This window comes from Borostomias antarcticus (genome assembly GCF_949987555.1).
Source record: "Borostomias antarcticus genome assembly, chromosome: 29".
Classification (NCBI taxonomy): domain Eukaryota; kingdom Metazoa; phylum Chordata; class Actinopteri; order Stomiiformes; family Stomiidae; genus Borostomias; species Borostomias antarcticus.
In genome coordinates, this window is record NC_140262.1 from 1,714,197 (window position 1) to 1,736,696 (window position 22,500).

Consider the following 22,500-nt stretch of genomic DNA (forward strand, 5'->3'; position numbering starts at 1 on the left):
CGCTCACCGCCTCGTCCGTCTGCTCCGCCATCCCCGCTGGTGAGAACGCCGCCCGGCCGGGCTCCGCCTCCAGCATTTAACCACAAGCTCAGGGGTTCTCCAAGAGGCTTTCGTTAAGTCGGGCAGCTGTGGCTCAGGGGGTAGAGCGGGTCGTCCAACGATCGTAGGGTCGGCGGTTCCCGGCTCCTCCTGTCCACACGTCGAATTGTCCTCAGGCGAGACACTGAAGCCCAGATTCAGTGTGAATGTGTGAATGTGCGTGTGTGTGAAATGAGAGGCCATTGTATTGCAGAGCGCTTTGGATAAAAGCGCTATACTCTGTAAGTGCAGTTAATTTACCAGGTTAAGGAACTTCATGAGACCTCACATGTGGAATTTACTGCACGGAGATCAAGCGTATGATTCAAAAAATACCGCGTTTAAGTTGCACTGAAACGGACGTTTGAGATCATCTAACTTCCGTAGTTTGACGTATTTCCGACGCAAACAAGCTATGAGGGTGGGACATATGTTTAGAGGAATTTGATTGGAACATTGACAAGTGGACGGGTTTTAAGAACTTTAGACAGATTCGATAGAAGGATAGCGTTGATTGACGGGTGGATGTCGTGAGATTATTGGCCTAAAATCTAAGGTACCTGTTGTCGTCATTGCACGTGACCTACCGTTTTCCAGGAAGTAAGAAATTATATACTTTGATATAAGATAACAACAAAAGTAGAATTTTGTATTTTTTGGGGCATACATCGTTGAACAGGTGAACACTATGACCAGTTATGTGAACCAAAATGGGACAGAATGCTTTTTTCATTTCAGCGCGACTTTAAGCAAGTCATTATTTTATGTAGGGTGCACTCACCAGACACTGATCTCTCCTGGTCTTCCTCCTTGTGTGCTGCTCTCTCCTGGTCTTCCTCCTTGTCCCTGTGTGCTGCTCTCTCCTGGTCTTCCTCCTTGTCCCTGTGTGCTGCTCTCTCCTGGTCTCTCTCCTGGTCTTCCTCCTTGTCCCTGTGTGCTGATCTCTCCTGGTCTTCCTCCTTGTCCCTGTGTGCTGCTCTCTCCTGGTCTTCCTCCTTGTCCCTGTGTGCTGCTCTCTCCTGGTCTTCCTCCTTGTCCCTGTGTGCTGCTCTCTCCTGGTCTTCCTCCTTGTCCCTGTGTGCTGGTCTCTCCTGGTCTTCCAGGCTGTCAGGTGGAGATCTTCCCGTGTGAGAGGAAGACCTTGGAGACGGTTAAAGAGTTCCACGGGAACTTCATGTGCTGGAAAGGCTCCAAAGGCTACTCCCCCTACACCTCCCTCTGTCCGTACTACAAGTGAGTACACACTCCGTCACTCAGCAGACAAGTACATACTTATACACTATCTCACTCCACAGGGCGAGCGCAGTCCGCATACTGTGAGCCGCACGCCGATTCGCTAAACGGTCAAGTGCTTAAACACTACTTTCATTAAACCAGCCCCACTACTTCATCCAGAAAAAGTACACTCTCTCTGACCCTTGTCTGTCTAACACGCCGGGCGAGTACAGAGCACCGTCTTACCCCTCACCCTCAACCCCCTACGACTGTACTACCCCTCACCCTCAACCCCCTACGACTCTACTACCGGCACACTTCCTACCCTCCGTCACAGTTTCATCTACTGGACTGTCCTGTAACCACACTTTAACTCAGACCGACGTTACCTTGTGTAGTCCCTGTAGCACCCGATAATGTAATAATCAACCGATAATGTAATAACGCCTGATAATGTAATAAAAGTTTGACTTAAGTCCATCGAAAATGTAATAAAACCTGATAATGTAATAACTTAACCAATAATGTAATAAAATGTCCTGACTGATAATGTAATACCATTTTTCTGATAATGTAATACCTTATTACATTATTGGTCAAGTTATTACATTATCAGGTGGGTCTTTTTTTTTCAAAACTGGTAATGTAATACTTGACTGATAATGTAATAATTTAAAAAGTGAATGAATAATACTGTTAGGGTACTTTGTGGTATACTTTAGCGTACTTTGTGGTACTTGTGGTATACTTTGGTGTGTCTCATGATACATTGCAGTATACTTTGGGGTGCTTTGAGGTACTTTGTGGTATACTTTGGGGTACTCTGTGGTATACTTTTCAGTACTTTGCAGTACTTTGTGGTATACTTTGGGGTACACAGCAATACTTTGCAGTACTCTGCAGTATACTTTGGGGTACTTTGAGGTACTCTGCGGAATACTTTGAGGTACTTTGTGGTGTGCTTTGGAGTACTTTGCGGTACTTAGTGGTATACTTTGGGGTACTTTGTAGTACTTTGCAGTACTTTGCAGTACTTTGTGGTATACTTTGGGGTACTTTGAGGTACTTTGCGGTACTCTGCGGAATACTTTGAGGTACTTTGTGGTGTGCTTTGGAGTACTTTGCGGTACTAAGTGGTATACTTTGGGGTACTTTGTAGTACTTTGCAGTACTTTGTGGTATACTTGGGGTACACAGCAATACTTTGCAGTACTCTGCAGTATACTTTGGGGTACTTTGAGGTACTTTGCGGTACTCTGCAGAATACTTTGAGGTACTTTGTGGTGTGCTTTGGAGTACTTTGCGGTACTTAGTGGTATACTTTGGGGTACTTTGTAGTACTTTGCAGTACTTTGCAGTAAACTTTGGGTACTTTGCAGTATACTTTGGGGTACTTTGTGGTATACATTGAGGTACTACTTTGCTGTATACTTTGGGGTACTTTGCTGTATACTTCGGGGTACTTTGGTATTTTGCAATATTTTGCAGTACTTTGCGCTTTACTTTGGAGTACTTTGCGGTACTTTGTGGTATACTTTGGAGTACTTTGAGGTACTTTGTGGTATACTTTGGAGTACTTTGAGGTACTTGGTGATTAGTAGGGCCCTTCAAAAAGGGGTTCAGTATTTTATCTTAACCTATATAGTAAGAGACAGGATTTAATTTAAGACATAGATTTAATAATATGAATTGAAAGCAAAGTGGATGAGGCAAATTATGTGAGGCTGCTGTTCATCAACTATAGTTAAGAGCTGCTATCCATTGACTAGATTTCAGATTGCAATACCATACCAACTTCTTATTAGCATGAACTACCCTTTATCCTCACGTCACCTACCTCTCCAGAGCACATGAGACAAATGGATGGAAATGAGGTCTGAAGATGTGTTTATGGGGAAAACCAATGAGGTGCACACAATAACTGACATTCAGTGCCACATTGCCCGTTTGTTTATCCAAACTTTATATCATGTTATTCCAGTTTTTCGGATAGCCATAGATGTTTTAAAAATCATAATTACACTAGCCTACACAGGCATTACATTAATGAGGACAGAATTAGTGAGGACAGAATTTAAGGTAGGCCTACTCTATAAATCCAGACAGTACCAGCACCTTCAGGCCAGATTTGTGGACAAGCCCATCCTGAAGCTAATCAAGGATGTCCAGACCAGACACCAGATTGATCTTGTAGATATGAATAGATTGAAAGTATGGTATGGCAAAGCCACATAAAGATATATTCTAATGGTGCCAGACATCTTCAGTAGATATTTCTGGCTTAAGCAGCTGACAGGGAAAGGTAGCAATGAAATAGCCAAACAAACAACCACATTTATATTAAACATGGTCCTCATACAGTAATCCAAAATGACCAAGGTGCTGAGGGAACTCATGCAGTAGCTTAAAGTAAAGATCAATGAAATTTCCCCTTATCATCCACAAAGTCAAAGATAAGTAGAGAGTATGCATCGAATATTGCATAAAAATATGTTGTATGATCTAGGGAACTTAGAGGGTGAAGGAGTAAACATAGCATATTCAAGTCAAAGTTTTATCGGTAACATGCAACATACCCTGACAATGAGCAGTGATGTTTCCACTAGCTGCTAAATATGTACACTAGGCAAAGTAAAAAGGAGAAACGTACTATACACACCAAACATATAAATATGTAAACCAAGTCCAAAATATAAAATATTTATTAATGGAATGAAATAAAATGAGCTGAGATGACATATTAAATTGGACAGTTCACCTAAATAGAGAAGTATACATATGGATCTAGAGAGAATAAATGTATGTATATTCACGTTTATTTACAGAATGTAGATTTTTATAATCTAGCAGGTATAAATATACAGTGCTGTTGTGCAGAGTATAGTACTGAGTTAAGGACAGAGATGAGCAGAGTGAACTCATTCCGGATGTGGATGGTCTGAAGGTAGAAGCTTCTTCTGAGCCTCTGTGAGTTGATCTTCTTCAGTAGGCAGTACCTGAGCAGAGAGAAGAGGCTGTTGTCCGGGTGTCTGGGATGTTTCAACATTCTCCTGACCTTGGTCCTGCAGCCCCGTGTGTCGATGTCCTGGAGGTGTGGGAGATATGTTCTGCTGACCAAACACTCTCTACAGTGACTTGTCCTGCATGGTGTTGCTTCCATAGCATGTTGGTAGTGTTGATGTTCTCAGTCAGACACCCTCTCAATCATGCATATACAGGAATGTTTGTTGTCCATGTCTGGTGATCTGTACATCAATATACTGTACTTGTAAATACACTGTCTCCACAGGGGTCCTACTGTTGTTCAGGCAATTGGCCGCTCCTGCTTCCTGCTAGTCCACTAGAATCACTTTCATCTTCCTGCTTCCTGCTGTAGTCCACTAGCATCTCCATTATCTTACTGACATTCAGGTGGAGGTTGTTGTCCTGACAACATTTAGTTTGGCATGCCACCTCCTCCAAGTAGGCCTTCTCATTATTGTTGGAGATCAGGCCTACCGCAGCTGTGTCATCAGTGAATTGATAATTGAGCTGGAATTGTAGGTAACTATGCAGTCGTGTTTGTACAGAGGATATGAAACAGCCCAGTGTTGAAGGTGAGAGGGTGACTTTCTCCAGTGTTTAGGGTGAGAGAAGATGATGCCCACTCTCGCCCCCTGAGGTCTGCCCGTCAGGAAGTTGAGGATCCACCTGTGCAGGAAGGGTTTAATCTCCAATCTCCATCCTGCGTTTGGAGATGAGTATGGGGAGTTATGGTATTGCAATCTGAAATATAGTCGATGGACAGCAGCCTCACATAATTTGCCTCATACATTTTGCTTTCAATTCATAGACTTAAATCAGTTCCTGTCTCCTACTATATAGGCTAAGATAAAATACTGAACCCCTTTTTGAAGGGCCCTACTAATCACTAAGTATCTCAAAGTACTCCAAAGTATACCACAAAGTACTCCAAAGTATAGCGCAAAGTACTCCAAAGTATACAGCAAAGTACCCCAAAGTATACAGCAAAGTACCACAAAGTACCCCAAAGCATACTGAAAAGTACCTCTGTATACCACAAATTACCACACATTACTGCAAAGTATAGGTAAGTACCTCAATGTATACCACAAAGTACTTCAAAGTACTCCAAAGTATAACGCAAAGTATTCCGCAAAGTACCGCAAAGTACTGCAAAGTACCCCAACGTTTACTGCAAACTACTGCAAAATATCAAAGTACCTCAAAGTACCCCAAAGTATACTGCAAAGTACTGCAAAGTATACCACAGAGTACCCCAACGTATACCACAAGTACCACAAAGTACTCCAAAGCACACCACAAAGTACCTCAAAGTATTCTGCAGAGTACCACAAAGTACCTCAAAGTACCCCGAAGTATACTGCAGAGTACTGAAAAGTATTGCTGTGTACCCCAAAGTATACCACAAAGTACTGCAAAGTACTACAAAGTACCCCAAAGTATACCACTTAGTACCGCAAAGTACTCCAAAGCACACCACAAAGTACCTCAAAGTATTCCGCAGAGTACCGCAAAGTACCTCAAAGTACCCCAAAGTATACTGCAGAGTACTGCAAAGTATTGCTGTGTACCCCAAAGTATACCACAAAGTACTGCAAAGTACTACAAAGTACCCCAAAGTATACCACTAAGTACCGCAAAGTACTCCAAAGCACACCACAAAGTACCTCAAAGTATTCCGCAGAGTACCGCAAAGTACCTCAAAGTACCCCAAAGTATACTGCAGAGTACTGCAAAGTATTGCTGTGTACCCCAAAGTATACCACAAAGTACTGCAAAGTACTGAAAAGTACTACAAAGTACCCCAAAGTATACCACTAAGTACCGCAAAGTACTCCAAAGCACACCACAAAGTACCTCAAAGTATTCCCGCAGAGTACCTCAAAGTACCCCAAAGTATACTGCAGAGTACTGCAAAGTATTGCTGTGTACCCCAAAGTATACCACAAAGTACTGCAAAGTACTGAAAAGTATACCACAGAGTACCCCAAAGTATACCACAAAGTACCTCAAAGCACCCCAAAGTATACTGCAAAGTATCATGAGACACACCAAAGTATACCACAAGTACCACAGCGTACGCCAAAGTATACCACAAAGTACCCTAACAGTATTATTCATTCACTTTTTAAATTATTACATTATCAGTAAAGTATTACATTACCAGTTTTGAAAAAAAAAGACCCACCTGATAATGTAATAACTTGACCAATAATGTAATACGGTATTACATTATCAGAAAAATGGTATTACATTATCAGTCAGGACATTTTATTACATTATTGGTTAAGTTATTACATTATCAGGTTTTATTACATTTTCGATTGACTTAAGTCAAACTTTTATTACATTATCAGGCGTTATTACATTATCGGTTGATTATTACATTATCGGGTGCTACAGTCCCTTTACTCGTTGTCTCCATTATTATTATTATTATTAGTTTCTTCTCTGTGCTCTAATATTTGAACACAGAGTACTGTTTGTGTCAGAAGTAGCTGTGGTGCTGTAGGACCAACCGTTGTGCCATGGTGATGTCATCACGCCTTACACAACTTAACACTTCTATTATAACTTGTTATTTAAGCTCAACAGCTGGAAGTGTGTTGGAAACTATTTCTATCCATCCAGAAGAAAACAGCTGTCATTTTGATTCATCTGTGTTTGAACAAAGGAGATAATTCTATGTGAACAAAGGAGGTAATTCTATGTCAGTCTGTGGGGGTTTTTCCATGACAGAAGCTACTGTATGTTGCAGGTGGAATAAGGTTTACAAGAGACACCAGACAGTCTGCCACCGAACGATTTGTCCAGGTAACAACAGTCCCAAAGGAATACACGCGCGCACACACACACACACACACACACACACACATACACACACGCACACACACACCCTCATCCCCACATACCTGTAAGTTCCATGTAATGCAAACGTGTGTGTGTATGTGTGTGCGCGTGTATGTGCGTGTGTGTGTGTGCGCGTATATGTGTGTGTGTGTGCATTTCCCAATCCCACCTCTCGCCCCCAGAGCCCTGTGACTCGCAGCCCTGTCTGAACGGGGGCACGTGTGTGTCGGAGGGGGCGGACGCGTACCGCTGCGTGTGTCTGCCCGGATACGGAGGGGACCCCCACTGTGGTGAGGACGGCTGCCTCTCTTCCTCTCTTCCTCCTCCTGCTCCGTCAACATCCCTCCCTCCCTCTCTTTCTCTTCAGAAAAACCCCTAACCCTAACCCTGAGCCTGTATAATGCTATCCCAGCAGCCTTTTAACGGCTGCCATTGTCTTGACTAGCAGTCAGTTATCACGGTCAATCTGTGGTGTCTACTTACATTGAGGGCTGGATTACTTTTCATGATTATGGTCGATTTGATATTTCAACGCTTACGTTGCATGTCTTTAAACTGCTGATTAAAGGCATTAATCTTGAGCCTGAGGGATATCTATATCTACCTAGCCTATGTTTAGCTTGCATGAATCATATTCACATATATCAGATGACTGAAGGGTGAGAAGAGAGGAAGAGATAGTCGTTACAGGGGAGAACATTCTTCCTGGATTCCTTCTTCGTGTCTGGAGAGAGAGAGAGGGAGAGAGAGAGGGGGAGAGAGAGAGAGGGAGGGAGAGAGAGGGAGAGAGAGAGAGGGGAGAGAGAGAGGGGGAGAGAGAGAGAGGGAGAGAGAGAGAGAGAGAGGGGGAGAGAGAGAGAGGGAGAGAGAGAGAGGGAGAGAGAGAGAGGGGGAGAGAGAGAGAGGGGGAGAGAGAGAGGGGGAGAGAGAGAGGGGGAGAGAGAGAGGGAGAGAGAGAGAGAGAGGGAGGGAGAGAGAGACCAACCGTCAGTCAGCAGCACCACTCTGTGGCCAGGTGACATCACAGATCTGACCTCTGACCTTAACTGAATGAACGACAGGGGTTTGTTTGTTATGGCTGGCTAGCTAGTGAGGATGGTCTGTATATCTTCTTTAATGTCACCCATCCTAGATGCCTACCCCATTTTCAGCCATGGATCAAGCGCTTAATAACGAAAGAGATATACGATTGGGGAAGTCAGATGCCTTAAAGGCCTGATCTCAAGGATTCAATTCTATAGTGTACGGCAGCAAATAATAGTTACAATTACAAATGTCAAATTGCCATTATACAGTGTAAAACATTTTGAGATTTCCAGTCATTGAATCTTTAATGTTACAGTATATTCAACGTAGGCTACGTTTCATTTTAAACAGGTTCCGAATAGTTAAAAATAATAAAAAACTGACCGTTTCCTCTCCCCCTCTTCTAGCACCCAAGCTGACGTTGGACTGCTCTGTCGACCTGCTCTTCCTCTTGGAGGGTTCTACCACGCTCACCCTGGAGGGGTTCCTGCGCCTCAAATCCTTCCTCAAGCGCTTCCTACAGGCGGTTATGGGTAACGACACGCCCACCAAAGTGGGACTGGCCGTGTTTGGCAGGGAAACGCGTGTGGAGGCTCAGGTGGGGAAGTTTAAAGGGGACGTGAGGGGTCTTCTCAAAGCAGTGGACGGGCTTCAACCCATCGGAGGCGAGACTCGGACGGGTCAGGCGCTCCGCTACGTCACGCGCCACGGCTTCCAGAGCGCTCCGGTCTTCGCCGACGTGAATGACGACCTCCCCCGCGTGGTGGTATTGCTCACGGCCACCCCCGCCGTGGATGAGGTGGTTGAGCCCTCGAAGTACGCGAGGGACCGGGAGATCTTCCTCATAGGCCTGGGGCCCGACGCCTTAAAGGGACAGCTGAACAACGTGACCGGGAATCCTCAACGGACCGTCACCTACCCCTCGCCTGATCGCTTCAGCGCCAAGATCCCCGAGCTCAAAGCCAAGATCTGCAGCGTGGACAGCCAAGGTGCTTTGATATATTGTTGCCTGAATTCTAAAACACTTTCTAATGTGGAAAAATGTGGAACGGAACTAAAGTTTCAGTTCATTTAATTTAACGGGTTGTTTGTACAGTAAATACTCAGTAGGCCTATTGAGTTAGTGCCACTGATTTGTCACCAGCTTCTATCTAAATCTGTTATTTATACAAAGGAGTTTTATGTACTTTGTACATTATGATCCCATTGGCACACAGCTTGGTGAAACCAATCACAAGATCTACTTTTCTAGCCAGGTCAACTGTCCTGCTCTGCTCTGCTCTACTCTACTCTACTCTACTCTGCTCTGCTCTGCTCTGCTCTACTCTGCTCTGCTCTACCCTACTCTACTCTACTCTACTCTACTCTGCTCTGCTCTACTCTACTCTACTCTACTCTACTCTACTCTACTCTACTCTGCTCTGCTCTACCCTACTCTACTCTACTCTACTCTGCTCTGCTCTGCTCTGCTCTACTCTACTCTACTCTACTCTTCTCTTCTCTTCTCTTCTCTTCTCTTCTCTTCTCTTCTCTACTCTACTCTACTCTCCTCCGCTCTACTCTGCTCTGCTCTGCTCTGCTCTGCTCTGCTCTGCTCTACTCTACTCTACTCTACTCTACTCTACTCTACTCTACTCTGCTCTGCTCTACTCTACTCTACTCTACTCTACTCTACTCTACTCTCCTCCGCTCTACTCTGCTCTACTCTACTCTACTCTACTCTGCTCTGCTCTACTCTACTCTACTCTACTCTACTCTACTCTACTCTACTCTACTCTTCTCTTCTCTTCTCTTCTCTACTCTACTCTACTCTCCTCCGCTCTACTCTGCTCTGCTCTGCTCTGCTCTGCTCTGCTCTACTCTACTCTACTCTACTCTACTCTACTCTACTCTACTCTGCTCTGCTCTACTCTGCTCTGCTCTACTCTACTCTACTCTACTCTGCTCTGCTCTACTCTACTCTACTCTGCTCTGCTCTGCTCTGCTCTGCTCTACTCTACTCTACTCTACTCTGCTCTTCTCTACTCTACTCTGCTCTGCTCTGCTCTACTCTGCTCTGCTCTACTCTGCTCTGCTCTACTCTACTCTGCTCTACTCTACTCTACTCTACTCTACTCTACTCTTCTCTACTCTACACCATCTTGCCACCAGTGGCTCTCAGACGCTTTAGCTCACAACCACTAAAAACATTGAGTGGACACCGGCGGCGACGCCTTCTCCCTCCCTTGTTCCCATCTGACCCGTAGTTCCAACAGTAACGCACTAAATAATTATTGAGATATTAAGGAGTCTTGATAGCCAAAGGATAAGTACTAAATGATGATACGAGTGTCTCACTTCACCTCAGGTTGTCTGGGCCAGGCGGTGGACCTCGTCTTCGCTCTGGACGGCTCGGGCGGCGTCGGACGCGACAACTTCGGCGTCCTTCGAGACTTTGTCCGCAGCGTCAGCGTCCAGTTCGACATCAACCGAGACGTGGCCCAGGTGGCGGTGGTGGTCTACAGCCGCCGCCCGGTAACGACCTTCGACCTGGACGCCCACGACTCCGGCTCGGCCGTGCTCAAGGCCGTGGCGGGCGCCAACTACCTGGGCGGGTCCGCCTCCACGGGCTCCGCCCTGCTCCACGTCCACTCCAACGTGCTGACGGTGAGCAAGGGGGCGCGGCCTGGGGTCAACAAAGCCGTCATCCTGGTCACGGACGGAGCGGGAGGGGACGACGCGGCGGTGCCCGCCCAAAAGATCCGTGATAACGGCGTGTCGGTGTTCGTGATCGGCATCGGCGACGTGCAGCGGGACAGGCTTTTACGCATCGCAGGAACCGAGGATCACATGATCTCCGTGCAGTCGTACGAGGATCTGAAGTACTTCGAGGACGTTGTGGTGCAGATGGTGTGCTCAGGTGAGAGAGCGGGGTCACTGATTGGTGGTGTGAGTGAGAGGTGAGTGAGTGAGAGGTGTTGAACTTTCCAAATTGTACTGTACATGATCCAACATTGCCTCAACATTTATCACATAACATGGGATAGAGCTCATCTTTTAATTCAAATGTACTGGGTATTAAAATATTAGTCCTCCTTTGGTTCCCATACCATTGAACATAGCTTTCTCTTCTCATTCCTGTTCCCTCCTCGACATTATGGGCAGAGGAACATCACAGCTTCTCATGTAATCTACAGCACCAGGTGTTGCGCTTTCTAGTATTATAGGGAAAATCCAATTAATATTTGAAATGTTGTCACTGTACTTTCAGGGTTAAAGGGTTAATGAGTAATGATTTTGGCGCTTTTGAATCATCTTGTCTCCACTCAGATGTGAAGAAGCCAGTGGACCTGTGCAAGCCCAACCCCTGTATGAATGACGGGACCTGCGTCCTATCAGGAGGGAGCTTTCGCTGCCAGTGCAGAGGCTTCGAGGGGCCACACTGCGAGACACGTCAGTATCCAATGAGTAGCCTCCACTTTACTCCCCACTCCATCGGGGGTGGAAGAGAGCGCTTCCATCCGCCAACCTCAAGACACGAACAGAATCAGAATCAAGAGATAGACTTTGTTATCGTGTAACCACAAACATGCAACTGTAAGAGTGAGATGTAAAAATGATAGTATTGCCAGTCTCAGGTGTCAGTCTCAAGTCTCAGGTGCGCAAACTGATGTCCAATCATAGCTATTTATTTGAGTATTTCGTCCAATGAGGTTGCGCAAACACACAAACCGTGTGCCTGTGGTGTGACGGCCACAATTTTGTTGACCCTTTTTGGCCCGTGCGTGCACACCAAAAGCTAGTGGTTAGAATTATAGCGAAGTTCAGTCTATCCAATTTTAAGAGATAAGCACATTAGTCATTAGCATTTGCAGGTGGGGTTAAAAAGAATAAAGATTATCAAATGATTCTCAGTTAGTCGGCATGAGGTCATCCTCAGTTGTTGTTGCAACATAGGATGCGGGCTTGTCAGACTATTTTTTCAATTATACTATATTTTCTCCACAGGAAGTACAAGACCAGGAAGTACAAGGCCGTCCTCTAGAGGAGATCTCCCCCGACCCGCAGGCCTCAGAAAGAAGAGCAGACAGAAAAAGAGCCATCAAGAACTACTGCATCACTACAAACAACACCGCAGAAGACACACAGGCCAGGCAGCCTAACACACACACACACACACACACACACACACACACACACACACAAATATATGTGTATACAGTATACTGCATACAGACACATGCGCGCGCACACACACACACAAACACAAACAAACACACACATACACTCACACACGCACACACACACATACACACACACACACACACAAATGAGCACACACTGCAGGAGAAACCCATCCGGGGACATACACATTACTGTACATAAAGGGAAGCTTACAGTATAAGAGGGGACTTGAACATTGAACGTTGTTTTAGTGCCATTCACCAGGTCAGTGACTGCTGCATCACTGAAGCTAAATATAGCCATCTGTGCTGAGTTTTCACCAAGTACCTTCAAACGACATTTGAATTCAACTGTTTTGGCCATTTTTCTTTTTCTTAGAGTCGTTCTTTCAAGATGACTCAGTATTCTGATCTCCTGCTGTCCCACGATGCCAGACAAAGGCAGTAAATGTTTGATCTTGTTTCTATCTTTTGTAATGGAAGTCTGTTTTGGGGTGTCTTCTGCTCTCTGTATACCCTTAAGGAGGGCAAAAAATAACTATTAACTTTAACGACTCACTTCTGCTGGTATTTTCTTATTTGTGAGGAAATTATATAATACGTTTCATATTAATTTAGACAAAAACTTGGTGCTAAATGGTGGGGTGATACTATACAAGAACCAATGAGATCATTATAAAGACAAAAATTATGACATCATTTGATTTCCGGCTACAGTATCTAACTGATCCATGTTTCTCTCTCATTCCTGGTTACTGTACTTTTCTCTTAGTCTGTAACAAGTGTCATTGTGAGTCTATATACCTTAGTGCATCCTCGCTTAAGACAAGTACCTTGAGTATTATTTGACTGAAATATATTTATTTTTTATTCTACTGTTCAATTGTATCATGACCAAATTAAAAGGACTGTTCAGTCGAGTTCACTTTAGTCAAAATTGACCCATTTATTAGCATGCAACAATATATACGCATATGAATTTTTGGCGGTGTGCTCTGTTCGGGGGGGCCCCCTGCCTTCCACGCATGTGGAAAGTGTGATAGTAGGGGGAGGCAATCTAGATGTTCCCCCCCTCTGGGCTGCTTGGCCCAGAGTGCCAGAAGAGGGAACGGCATCTAGCCCCCTGCCTCTATGACGATCAGAGTGGGCCGTGATCGGGAAGACGCTCGGAGGTAACTCAGCCCACTAAGACCGTCAAAGAGAGCCACAGGAGGACTGCTGTACATTATAGTCCCTGGCCTCCACGGGCCGACGCTTCGTGGAGTCCGAAGGAGATACAGCCTAGTGTCTCTGCCTCCATGGTGACCGGAGGGACCGCTGGATGGCCCTTCGGAGATGTTTAGGCCCACGATCACCACGGAGAGCCACAGAGACTAAGCTAGTGAAATTCCCTGCCTTCCCCTAGCCGACGCATAGTGGAATACCAGAAGAATGCAGCAACGATGACAACAGAGACGACATCGACAGAACACAGGTGGAGCAGGGGAGGAGGTGGGGCGAGCAAGCAGATAGTGATCAGCAGTAATGGCAAGAGCGAACAATGACATGTTTTGACAGCTTAAATACGTGCGCTCTAGCGAGCTGAACCAATGCTAAGACAGCTGACAGTCAGGTGGTGGGTTGCGTCATACGGGGTGTGACTGAATAGCCTCTGACGATTAGCCCAGCGTTGACGTCGGTGCCTCGCCTGAAGTTACGTCGGAGACTACATTTTTGTCGATTCTGAGAAGTGTCCATGTGTCAGTGCTAAAATAATTTGTTTGTTTGTTTTAAGAAATTCACACAAAAGTTTCTCATTCTCATCTGTCGAGTGATCCTATGTTTCATTTAAATTTTTATTGTATTTCATTCTTTATTTAATTCTTTAACAATATGGATTAATGGTAGAATAATTATGAAAATGAAGGACGATTCCAAGGGCCCTGCCCTGCACAGCTGCCATGCACACCTGCTAATTATTATTATGGTCTAGGTTTGAGGGGCCCAATATTATATTATTTTGTAGGGCCCAAATTTCTAGAGGTTTCACTGCATAGATGGATTGATTAGCCTATATGCCGGGGAAACCCAATTATCTTATCTCTGTAACCTAGGTAAAATAACATGAGACCATCCTGATCTTGTGAGTTCACTGAAAGTGACCTTGCTAGATCAGGATGGTCCCAATATGCCACTCCCCTGTGGGATCCAGACATATTCTGACCTGTCGATACCAGGGCGCGAACCCAGGGCACCAGTAAGCAGCTGTACCAGAACCCGATGCTAAGACCCCTACACCACCGCGGACCCCAATGCTGGCCATCTTCAAGGAGATCTGGAAGACGGCTCTTCCTGTGTTCTTCACCTTCACCATCACCACTGGCCTCTTCCTTGCAGTCACCCTGGATGGGAAGTCGACCATCTTCCCTGCAGTCACCCTGGATGGGACGTCGGCCATCTTCCCTGCAGTCACGGGGGAGATGGGAGCTGTGCTTCGTCCCCATGTTCTGTTCCCTCCTATTCAACATGGCTGACTGGGCTGAGAGGAGCCTGGCCGGGTGTGTGCTGCCTGGGAGGGATGGCGTCCTCCGGCCTGGTCTGGGCTGAGTTTCCCAGAGGCATCGTAGCGCTACGTTCATCGTAGCGCTATGATGAACGCCATAGCTTACGATGAACGTAGCGCTACGATGCCTCTGGGAAACTCATCCCTGGTCTGGTTCATGGTACAGTATTCAGGTTCTGTTTGGATACTGGGCCAGCCTGGCCACGTGCTTCAGGCCCAAGGAAGTTCTGCCACACCGGGCCGAGACCACCGGAGCCACTAGGGCCTTCTTCCTGTCCCTGGGTTCAACACTTAGAGCCTCTCTCTCTTTCCTCTTTAGAGCCGTGACTTAAACTGATCAAACTCCCTCCCGTTGAGAGAGTTCCTCAACCCTCCAGTTTGCATTTGGGGGTATATTTTTGAAAGAGTTTTACTGAGGCCAGTGATGTTGATTTTTGCTTTATGTCTGGGCTTCAAAAGAAATGAGTGCGGCATGTCGGTTCATATTCTTTATTATAACAAAAGTGTCATTCTGAGACTGTTTACTGCATCCTCTCTGGAATGAAAAGGACTTGATATGATTGGACTGCAATATATTTACTATCATTCATTCAACTGTATAACTGTAGCATTCCATGATCAAATTAAAAGAATAGGTTTTCTGGTTCTGAACTTTCAGAGTTCTGAAGTGTTGCAACTAGGCTTGCAAAGGGGTGGAAAATTTCCGGTAAATTTCCGGAAACTTCCCCATTGGGCAGCTGCACCGGAACACGATGCATTAGACCACTACAGCACCACAGACCCATGATCTTGGTTAAAACAATCTGATTGAATGAAATTCAGTTGAATTTCAACTCAGCACTGTGCGTTCCTCCATCCCATGTGCAGCGCATTCTTCCATCATATGCACAGCTAATTCCTAGCTTCCTGCACACTAAGAGGGCTCTACTCACAAGTAGGTAGGGGTGTAACGATACACTAATCTCACGATACGATACGATACGATACACGATATCGGGTTGACGATAACAATACGATACGATACACTAAGGGCAGGTGTGAAGCGTTGCAGTAGCGCTGCTGTTCGCACCAATAGTGCATTTCTCCACATCTCTACTCCAATACACTTTGTGAATTTAGAGCTTAACTGTTGTAATATCATGGATAGGCCTAGACAAAAGATGTTTATTACCAGTGTTGTGTAGCCAGCGTTCACTGATATACAATAAACATATCACAATATTGTTTTCACCTTGACAATACGTATTGTGACATTTCTGTATCGCGATATATTGTGGCACGATATAGTTACACCCCTACAAATAGGATTGTCAAAAAGTCATTTTTAAAATTTGTATTAGAAATGTTTGCCTGCATGTCTGCTTATGACAAAACAAAACGTTTAAATGTATGTCTGTTTATGACAAGGTAAATACAGTTGGTATAAATAACCCCCATATTCCCATATTTATTCCTGTTAACCCTTTAATTCCCATGGAAAGTTTCCAACTTTGAATATTCCGGGAATTTTGCAACCCTAGTTGCAACACAATTTATTTTTTTCAAGTCACACGAAATGCTTCAATTACTGTCAGTTATACATTTTTTCATTTGAATAAAAAGTGCAAGTTTTAGCTAGCATACAACAAGTCAAAGAGGCTGAACTGTGTAATTAAATGTATTTACATCTTGGCTACCAGCATACATGAACCAAGCTACAATCTAGAAGGTACCAGATGATGGCCTATGTGGTAAGGGGATGGGCTTCCCATGTGGCATGCTGGTGAAGGCTGAAGGTGGTTTCTTCCACATCTTTAGGTGTTACTTCCATGTGTTAAAAAACATTCCAAGTATACACTGATTATCAAACACAGTATTAAAATGGTCAAAATGCAGTAATCAAAACCCCCCCTTCTTAAAAAAGAAAAACAAACAAACAAACAAACATCTTAAACAGTCTTTCAATTAAAAATTGTCCAGTGGCGTTGGATGTCCAGGAGACAGGTGCGGCTCTGTCATTGGCTCTTTGCAGAAGCACTTATTCCTGTCCTTGTCTCTGATTGGACAGAGGCAGGCAGAGGGGGCGGGACAGGGAGGCTGTGTTGCAGAGACTATAGGTGCAGAGAAGATGTTCATTGGCTCTCTCGTCCCCAGTGCATCCCCTCCTTGCCAGGGCAGGTCAGGTGATGTACAGCAGACCTGACCAGGGGTCACACGATGACCTCGGAGGTCAGCAGAGTTGCCAGGTGAGTTCCAGCGCTGTGCTAGGTGCTGGATTTCTTCTCCCATTCCTGAGTGTGTGGAGAATTTATATCTGGTTAACAAACACTCTAATGTGAAATAACCAAGGCCAACAACACAAGTTCCTCTATGCTGAGTTTTTTATTCCAGCCTTTCACTAACATTCTTGATAGCAAGAGTGAGGGTGAGGGGTTAGGGGTGAGGGGTGAGGGGTTAGGGTTAGGCCCACACCCAGTATCTAATGAAGGGTGATGTTGGGACCCCTGCTACCTCCCGTCTGGTTGGTGTGTAGTAGGCGCCCCCAGCTAGCCAGACAAAGAACAGTACAATTGTCTGTTTATATGCTGGCTAAAATGCAAATCACAATGTGTGTGTGTGTGTGTGTGTGCGTGTGCGTGTGCGTGTGCGTGCCTGTTAACTTGTTTCCCATTAGAGCCGTGTGTTTGTGGGCTTTCCGTGGGTGATGAACACCATGTGTGTGTGTGTGTGTGTGTGTGTGTGTGTGTGTGCTCGCGTCTCCTCTGACCTTAGCCTTCTGCATGACGTTCACTTTACTGGTGGCCATGATGGACGCTGGTCTGTTTTTCAGAGCTGTGGCAGAGTTGACTGGTGAGGACGAGTCAGCACTGTTGCTGGGGTTACTGGGATGGGCGGGGCCAGGCTGGGGCGGGGCCACAGACACCACCTTCAGCTGGAAACGAGAGAGGGGAAGAGAGGGGAAGGGGGTGTGAATCATCTTCACAAGTAGCCGTAATAATAGCCGTAATAATTGGTTATAATTTTTTAATTTAACCTTTATTTAGACAGGTAATCTCATTGAGACACAGGGTCTCATTCTCAAGAGAGACCTGATCAAGACAGACAGTGGTAATGCAGCACAAAGTTACAGACAGACAGGACGTTCAGTGTTTATTTTGTTTCTGACAGTAGTGTACGGTCACTGTGCCCTAACCCTTGCGTACTTGTATTTGAGATAATTGAAAAGATATAAATCAGTTAAACTCACTCCTCAGTATAAATACCGCCCACACATCAATCAATCAATCAAAGCTTTATTTGTATAGCGCATTTCATACCCAGAGGCAACACAATGCGCTTTACAGAGAACAAGGGAGGTGGGCATACGTCCCACCCCTACATATTCCAGAGGGAAGCAAAAAAAACAGTAATCACCCGGGGGCCAGATAAGTGAGCTGTAAAAATTCTTCCCTGACCCCTCTCAACAAGGCGATCGAGCAAGCTCCTGGAGTATGTTTGTCTACCGGCTAAGAACATTTATAAAGCAATAAATAGCATTTTCAAAGTAAGAGAGGATAAAAACATCATAGGAGAGACATGGCAAACACTGGTGAATGTCTGTGTGTGCGTGAATGTGCCACATGGTGAGAGTCTCTGCAGCGTACCTGTCGCTGGCTAAAGGGGGTGTTTATAGGAGATGTGTTTGGGGGTGTTTATAGGAGATGTGTTTGGGGGTGTTTATAGGAGGTGTGTTTGGGGGTGTTTATAGGAGGTGTGTTTGGGGGTGTTTATAGGAGATGTGTTTGGGGGTGTTTATAGGAGGTGTGTTTGGGGGTGTTTATAGGAGGTGTGTTTGGGGGTGTTTATAGGAGGTGTGTTTGGGGGTGTTTATAGGAGGTGTGTTTGGGGGTGTTTATAGGAGGTGTGTTTGGGGGTGTTTATAGGAGGTGTGTTTGGGGGTGTTTATAGGAGATGTGTTTGGGGGTGTTTATAGGAGGTGTGTTTGGGGGTGTTTATAGGAGATGTGTTTGGGGGTGTTTATAGGAGGTGTGTTTGGGGGTGTTTGGGGGGAGGTGTGTTTGGGGGTGTTTATAGGAGGTGTGTTTGGGGGTGTTTATAGGAGATGTGTTTGGGGGTGTTTATAGGAGGTGTGTTTGGGGGTGTTTATAGGAGGTGTGTTTGGGGGTGTTTATAGGAGGTGTGTTTGGGGGTGTTTATAGGAGATGTGATTGGGGGTGTTTATAGGAGATGTGTTTGGGGGTGTTTATAGGAGATGTGTTTGGGGGTGTTTATAGGAGGTGTGTTTGGGGGTGTTTATAGGAGGTGTGATTGGGGGTGTTTATAGGAGATGTGTTTGGGGGTGTTTATAGGAGATGTGTTTGGGGGTGTTTATAGGAGATGTGTTTGGGGGTGTTTATAGGAGGTGTGTTTGGGGGTGTTTATAGGAAGTGCGTTAGTCAGGAGACCCAGACTGAACCCAGTGTGGGGTAAGTGAGGGTAAAAGCCAGCAAGTACTGACGAGCCACACAGTGACACCTGTGACCACAACCGATCGATATCGAGCGCCTGAACGTGTTCTTGTCAAAACTCACACTGACGGTGGCGGGCGCGTCTTGGAGGCCGCTCTCCACCGTGGTCCCCAGGGTGAACGGCCCCGCCTCCGCCTTCCTCAAGCTCTCCTTCACCTCCATCAGCTGCAGCTCCACCTCCACTCGCCGACGCTCCGCCTCCCGGCACGCCTCCTCCTTCTGCTTCAGACACGCCTCCAGCAACGCCTGCTGCCCTGGATCTGAGAAAATAAGGAAAAGTAAGAAGTACATTTTATTTATGTAGCATTTCTCACAGAGAGGACTCACAAAGTGCTTCAAAAGAAGAGAAGAAGAAGAAGAAGAAGAAGGAGAAGAAGAAGAAGGAGAAGGAGAAGAAGTAGAAAAAGAAGAAGAAGAAGGAGAAGAAGAAGAAGAAGAAGAAGAAGGAGAAGAAGAAGAAGAAGAAGAAGAAGGAGGAGAAGAAGAAGGAGAAGGAGAAGAAGGAGAAGGAGAAGGAGAAGGAGAAGGAGAAGGAGAAGGAGAAGAAGAAGAAGAAGAAGAAGGTAATATAGACCTGGTTCATAATGTTGCACATTCATGAATAAGACAATACGTGAATACTTCAGTCAACAAAATCAGGCTACTTGGATTATAATTCATTAACACGTGTGTTACTGGTGGCTGATAGAATAAAAAGGTTGTTTCTCATTCTCCCCAACACTAGGTGGCGCCGCTGGTCTACCTTGGCAGGTGCTGAGCTCCTCCTTGGTCTCCCTCCTCTCCTTCTTCAGGCTGGCCAGGCTGCTCCTCACCTCCTCCCTCTCTCTCTCCAGACGGTCGCGGTCGTCCGTGTAGCGCCACATGTCCGCCTCCGTGCGGCTCTTCCCCAGCTTCACCTCGTTAGCGCCCGGGCAGCCTGGGAAAAAACCTGGAGGGTAAGTCCCCACAATCTACTGTGGCTTCCTCCTCTTTATTCGTCTGATCACTTTCACAGATGTTCTTATTGACATGTTTCCATTCATAGAGGCATCAGCGAGGGAAGAGGGAACGAGGGAGCGATTCCGAACACATCTTATGTGCTACAGAAAATAACAAGGCAAAAAAGACTGTTGACGTGATATTTATAGTATAACAAATACTTTCAGTTGCCTGTCACCAATGGGTTCAAAGACGCTGTACAATAACAGAATAACATATTTAATCGTCATAAAAAATTAGCTGGAGATTCATGTTATTGTACAGCGTCTATTAACCCATTGTTGACAGGCAACTGAAAGTATTTGTTATACTATAAATATCACGTCAACAGTTTTTTTTGCCTTGTTATTTTCTGTAGCACATAAGCTGTGTTCGGAATCGCTCCCTCGTTCCCTCACTCCCTATTCCCTATATAGGATTCACCATGTAGTGAACTACCTAGGCAACGGAGAAAATGTAGGGTACATGCACTGTTCCCTGCAAATCAAGGTGAATTGTGGGTAATAAATAGTGGACTATATAGGGAACGAAAATTCTGTGGAGAATTCGGACACTACAAACAAAATGGCTGACGCCCTATATAGTGCACTATATAGTGAATAGGGAGCGATTCCGAACACAGCTATAGTTCGGGGTGATTGTTGTGTTACGTAGTGTCCCACTCACCCACCACAAACGCTAGCATCTTTAGTTCCCTTACCCATGGAAGGAGCCTTGGTCTTGTCTCCGCTGCTGGTGCCCTTTCCTCTGGGAGGCTGGGGGCTGTGTGCGGGGAGGCTGAACGGGCTGTGACCCAGTCCTAGTGGGCTATAGGGGGGTTTAGGGGTGTGTGTCCCGGGGGAGGCCGTGGTGGAGACCTGGGGGAAGTGCGCCCCGGGGCTCGCCCTCTTCGGAGTGTCCTGGCTCGGGACGCTGGTCTTCTGAGCCTGGGGGGCAGGAGTGGCACTGGTTCCATTTTGGGTCGAAGCAGGTTCAGGTTCTGATTGGTTGGCTGAATCGACCTAGGATCAACAAATAAACATTTGAGCTATATTTATCACTTTAGATAAAGTGTTTACTGTGCAGTATGCATGTCCCATAAATGGCGGATGAAGACGTACAGTAATGTAGATATAATATCCAAGTAAGTAAACCAAATACAATTCTACACAGTGATACATTTTTTCCCCAAAACACTTGTAGTTAGGTATAGGTACTGCATTTGTAACACGCTCCCCATCCAGTTGTTACACTGGCCCGGAGCGCCATTCACACACCAATGGCGCCATTCACACACCAATGGCAGCAGCTGCCATGCAGGGCGCTTGCCTGCTCATTGGGAGCAATTTGGGGTTCAGTGTCTTACCCAAGGACACTTCGACAGGTAGTCAGGAGGAGCTGGGATTCGAACCACCGACCCTACGATCACTGAATGACCCGCTCTACCAACTGAGCTATACCGCCGCCCCTAGTTAAGTTGTTCTATCGCACTGAGACAAATGAGGGCCAACGTACAAAATATACAATGCTTTTGGGGAACCATCCCTGGGTGATGGATTCATTAGATAAATCCATTATTAGAAGCAGGGTCAGAACCATTCCCTCACCTCGCTCGTTTTTCTGGAGGGGTCCTGGAGCTCCTCTGGGGAGGCCGTCGAGGGTCTGGGGGATTCTTTGTGTGGGGACGTCCTACCGGTGTGCAGGAACGACCGCACGGGAATGAGGTCCAGGTAAACCCGGTCCACCGCGTCCTGCCCTGTACTGAGCGAAACCTTGCCCTCCTGACCGCACGGTTCGGCCTTTTCCTGGCCGCACGGATCGCTGTCGTCCTCCGGACCGTCCAGGAGACCACTCTCCTCCGTGTCCTGTTACGGCATGAGAAGAGGGACAACAGGCACTAAGGTGATGCAGGAGAAGGCAAAGTTATTAACGATTCACACGGCCCACAGTCAAATAAAACTGAGACAATAATCAGAATATGGTGAAATGTCGTCACTCAACTAAGATGCCGGATATTCCGTTCACAATTATTATTGTTCATAGTTGTTTCGTGTTTTTATTGATCTGAAAGTGTTACAGTTAGCGTGAGGTGAGTGTTCACGCAGTTCTACCCCCACTAATAAGCTCCTGGATGGTTTATGAATGTATTGGGTATTGT

General features: G+C 45.8%; 2 protein-coding genes across 2 annotated transcripts in view; one reads left to right on the forward strand and one right to left on the reverse strand.

The window, feature by feature from the left end:
* vwa2 (von Willebrand factor A domain containing 2) overlaps positions 1 to 12,335 on the forward strand; it is a gene marked incomplete at its 3' end in the record, with an annotated part of 85,455 nt that extends 73,120 nt beyond the window's left edge. Inside the window, 8 exon segments of the mRNA XM_084459835.1 lie at positions 1 to 39; positions 1,182 to 1,311; positions 7,076 to 7,131; positions 7,350 to 7,457; positions 8,601 to 9,182; positions 10,541 to 11,092; positions 11,503 to 11,625; positions 12,196 to 12,335. The exon segment at positions 1 to 39 is cut by the window's left edge and continues 95 nt beyond it. Of these exon segments, the coding sequence (XP_084315961.1) occupies positions 1 to 39; positions 1,182 to 1,311; positions 7,076 to 7,131; positions 7,350 to 7,457; positions 8,601 to 9,182; positions 10,541 to 11,092; positions 11,503 to 11,625; positions 12,196 to 12,335 (1,730 nt within the window).
* Positions 12,336 to 15,574: 3,239 nt separating this feature from the next.
* Positions 15,575 to 22,500, reverse strand: part of afap1l2 (actin filament associated protein 1-like 2) — a 51,459-nt gene continuing 44,533 nt past the window's right edge. The window contains exons 14-19 of the mRNA XM_084459756.1: positions 21,950 to 22,207; positions 21,064 to 21,364; positions 20,128 to 20,301; positions 19,449 to 19,645; positions 17,645 to 17,809; positions 15,575 to 17,168 (exon numbers count right to left, since the gene is read on the reverse strand). Coding sequence (XP_084315882.1) covers positions 17,142 to 17,168; positions 17,645 to 17,809; positions 19,449 to 19,645; positions 20,128 to 20,301; positions 21,064 to 21,364; positions 21,950 to 22,207 — 1,122 coding nt within the window. The 3' untranslated portion in view covers positions 15,575 to 17,141. The remainder of the gene's footprint in view (positions 17,169 to 17,644; positions 17,810 to 19,448; positions 19,646 to 20,127; positions 20,302 to 21,063; positions 21,365 to 21,949; positions 22,208 to 22,500) is intronic.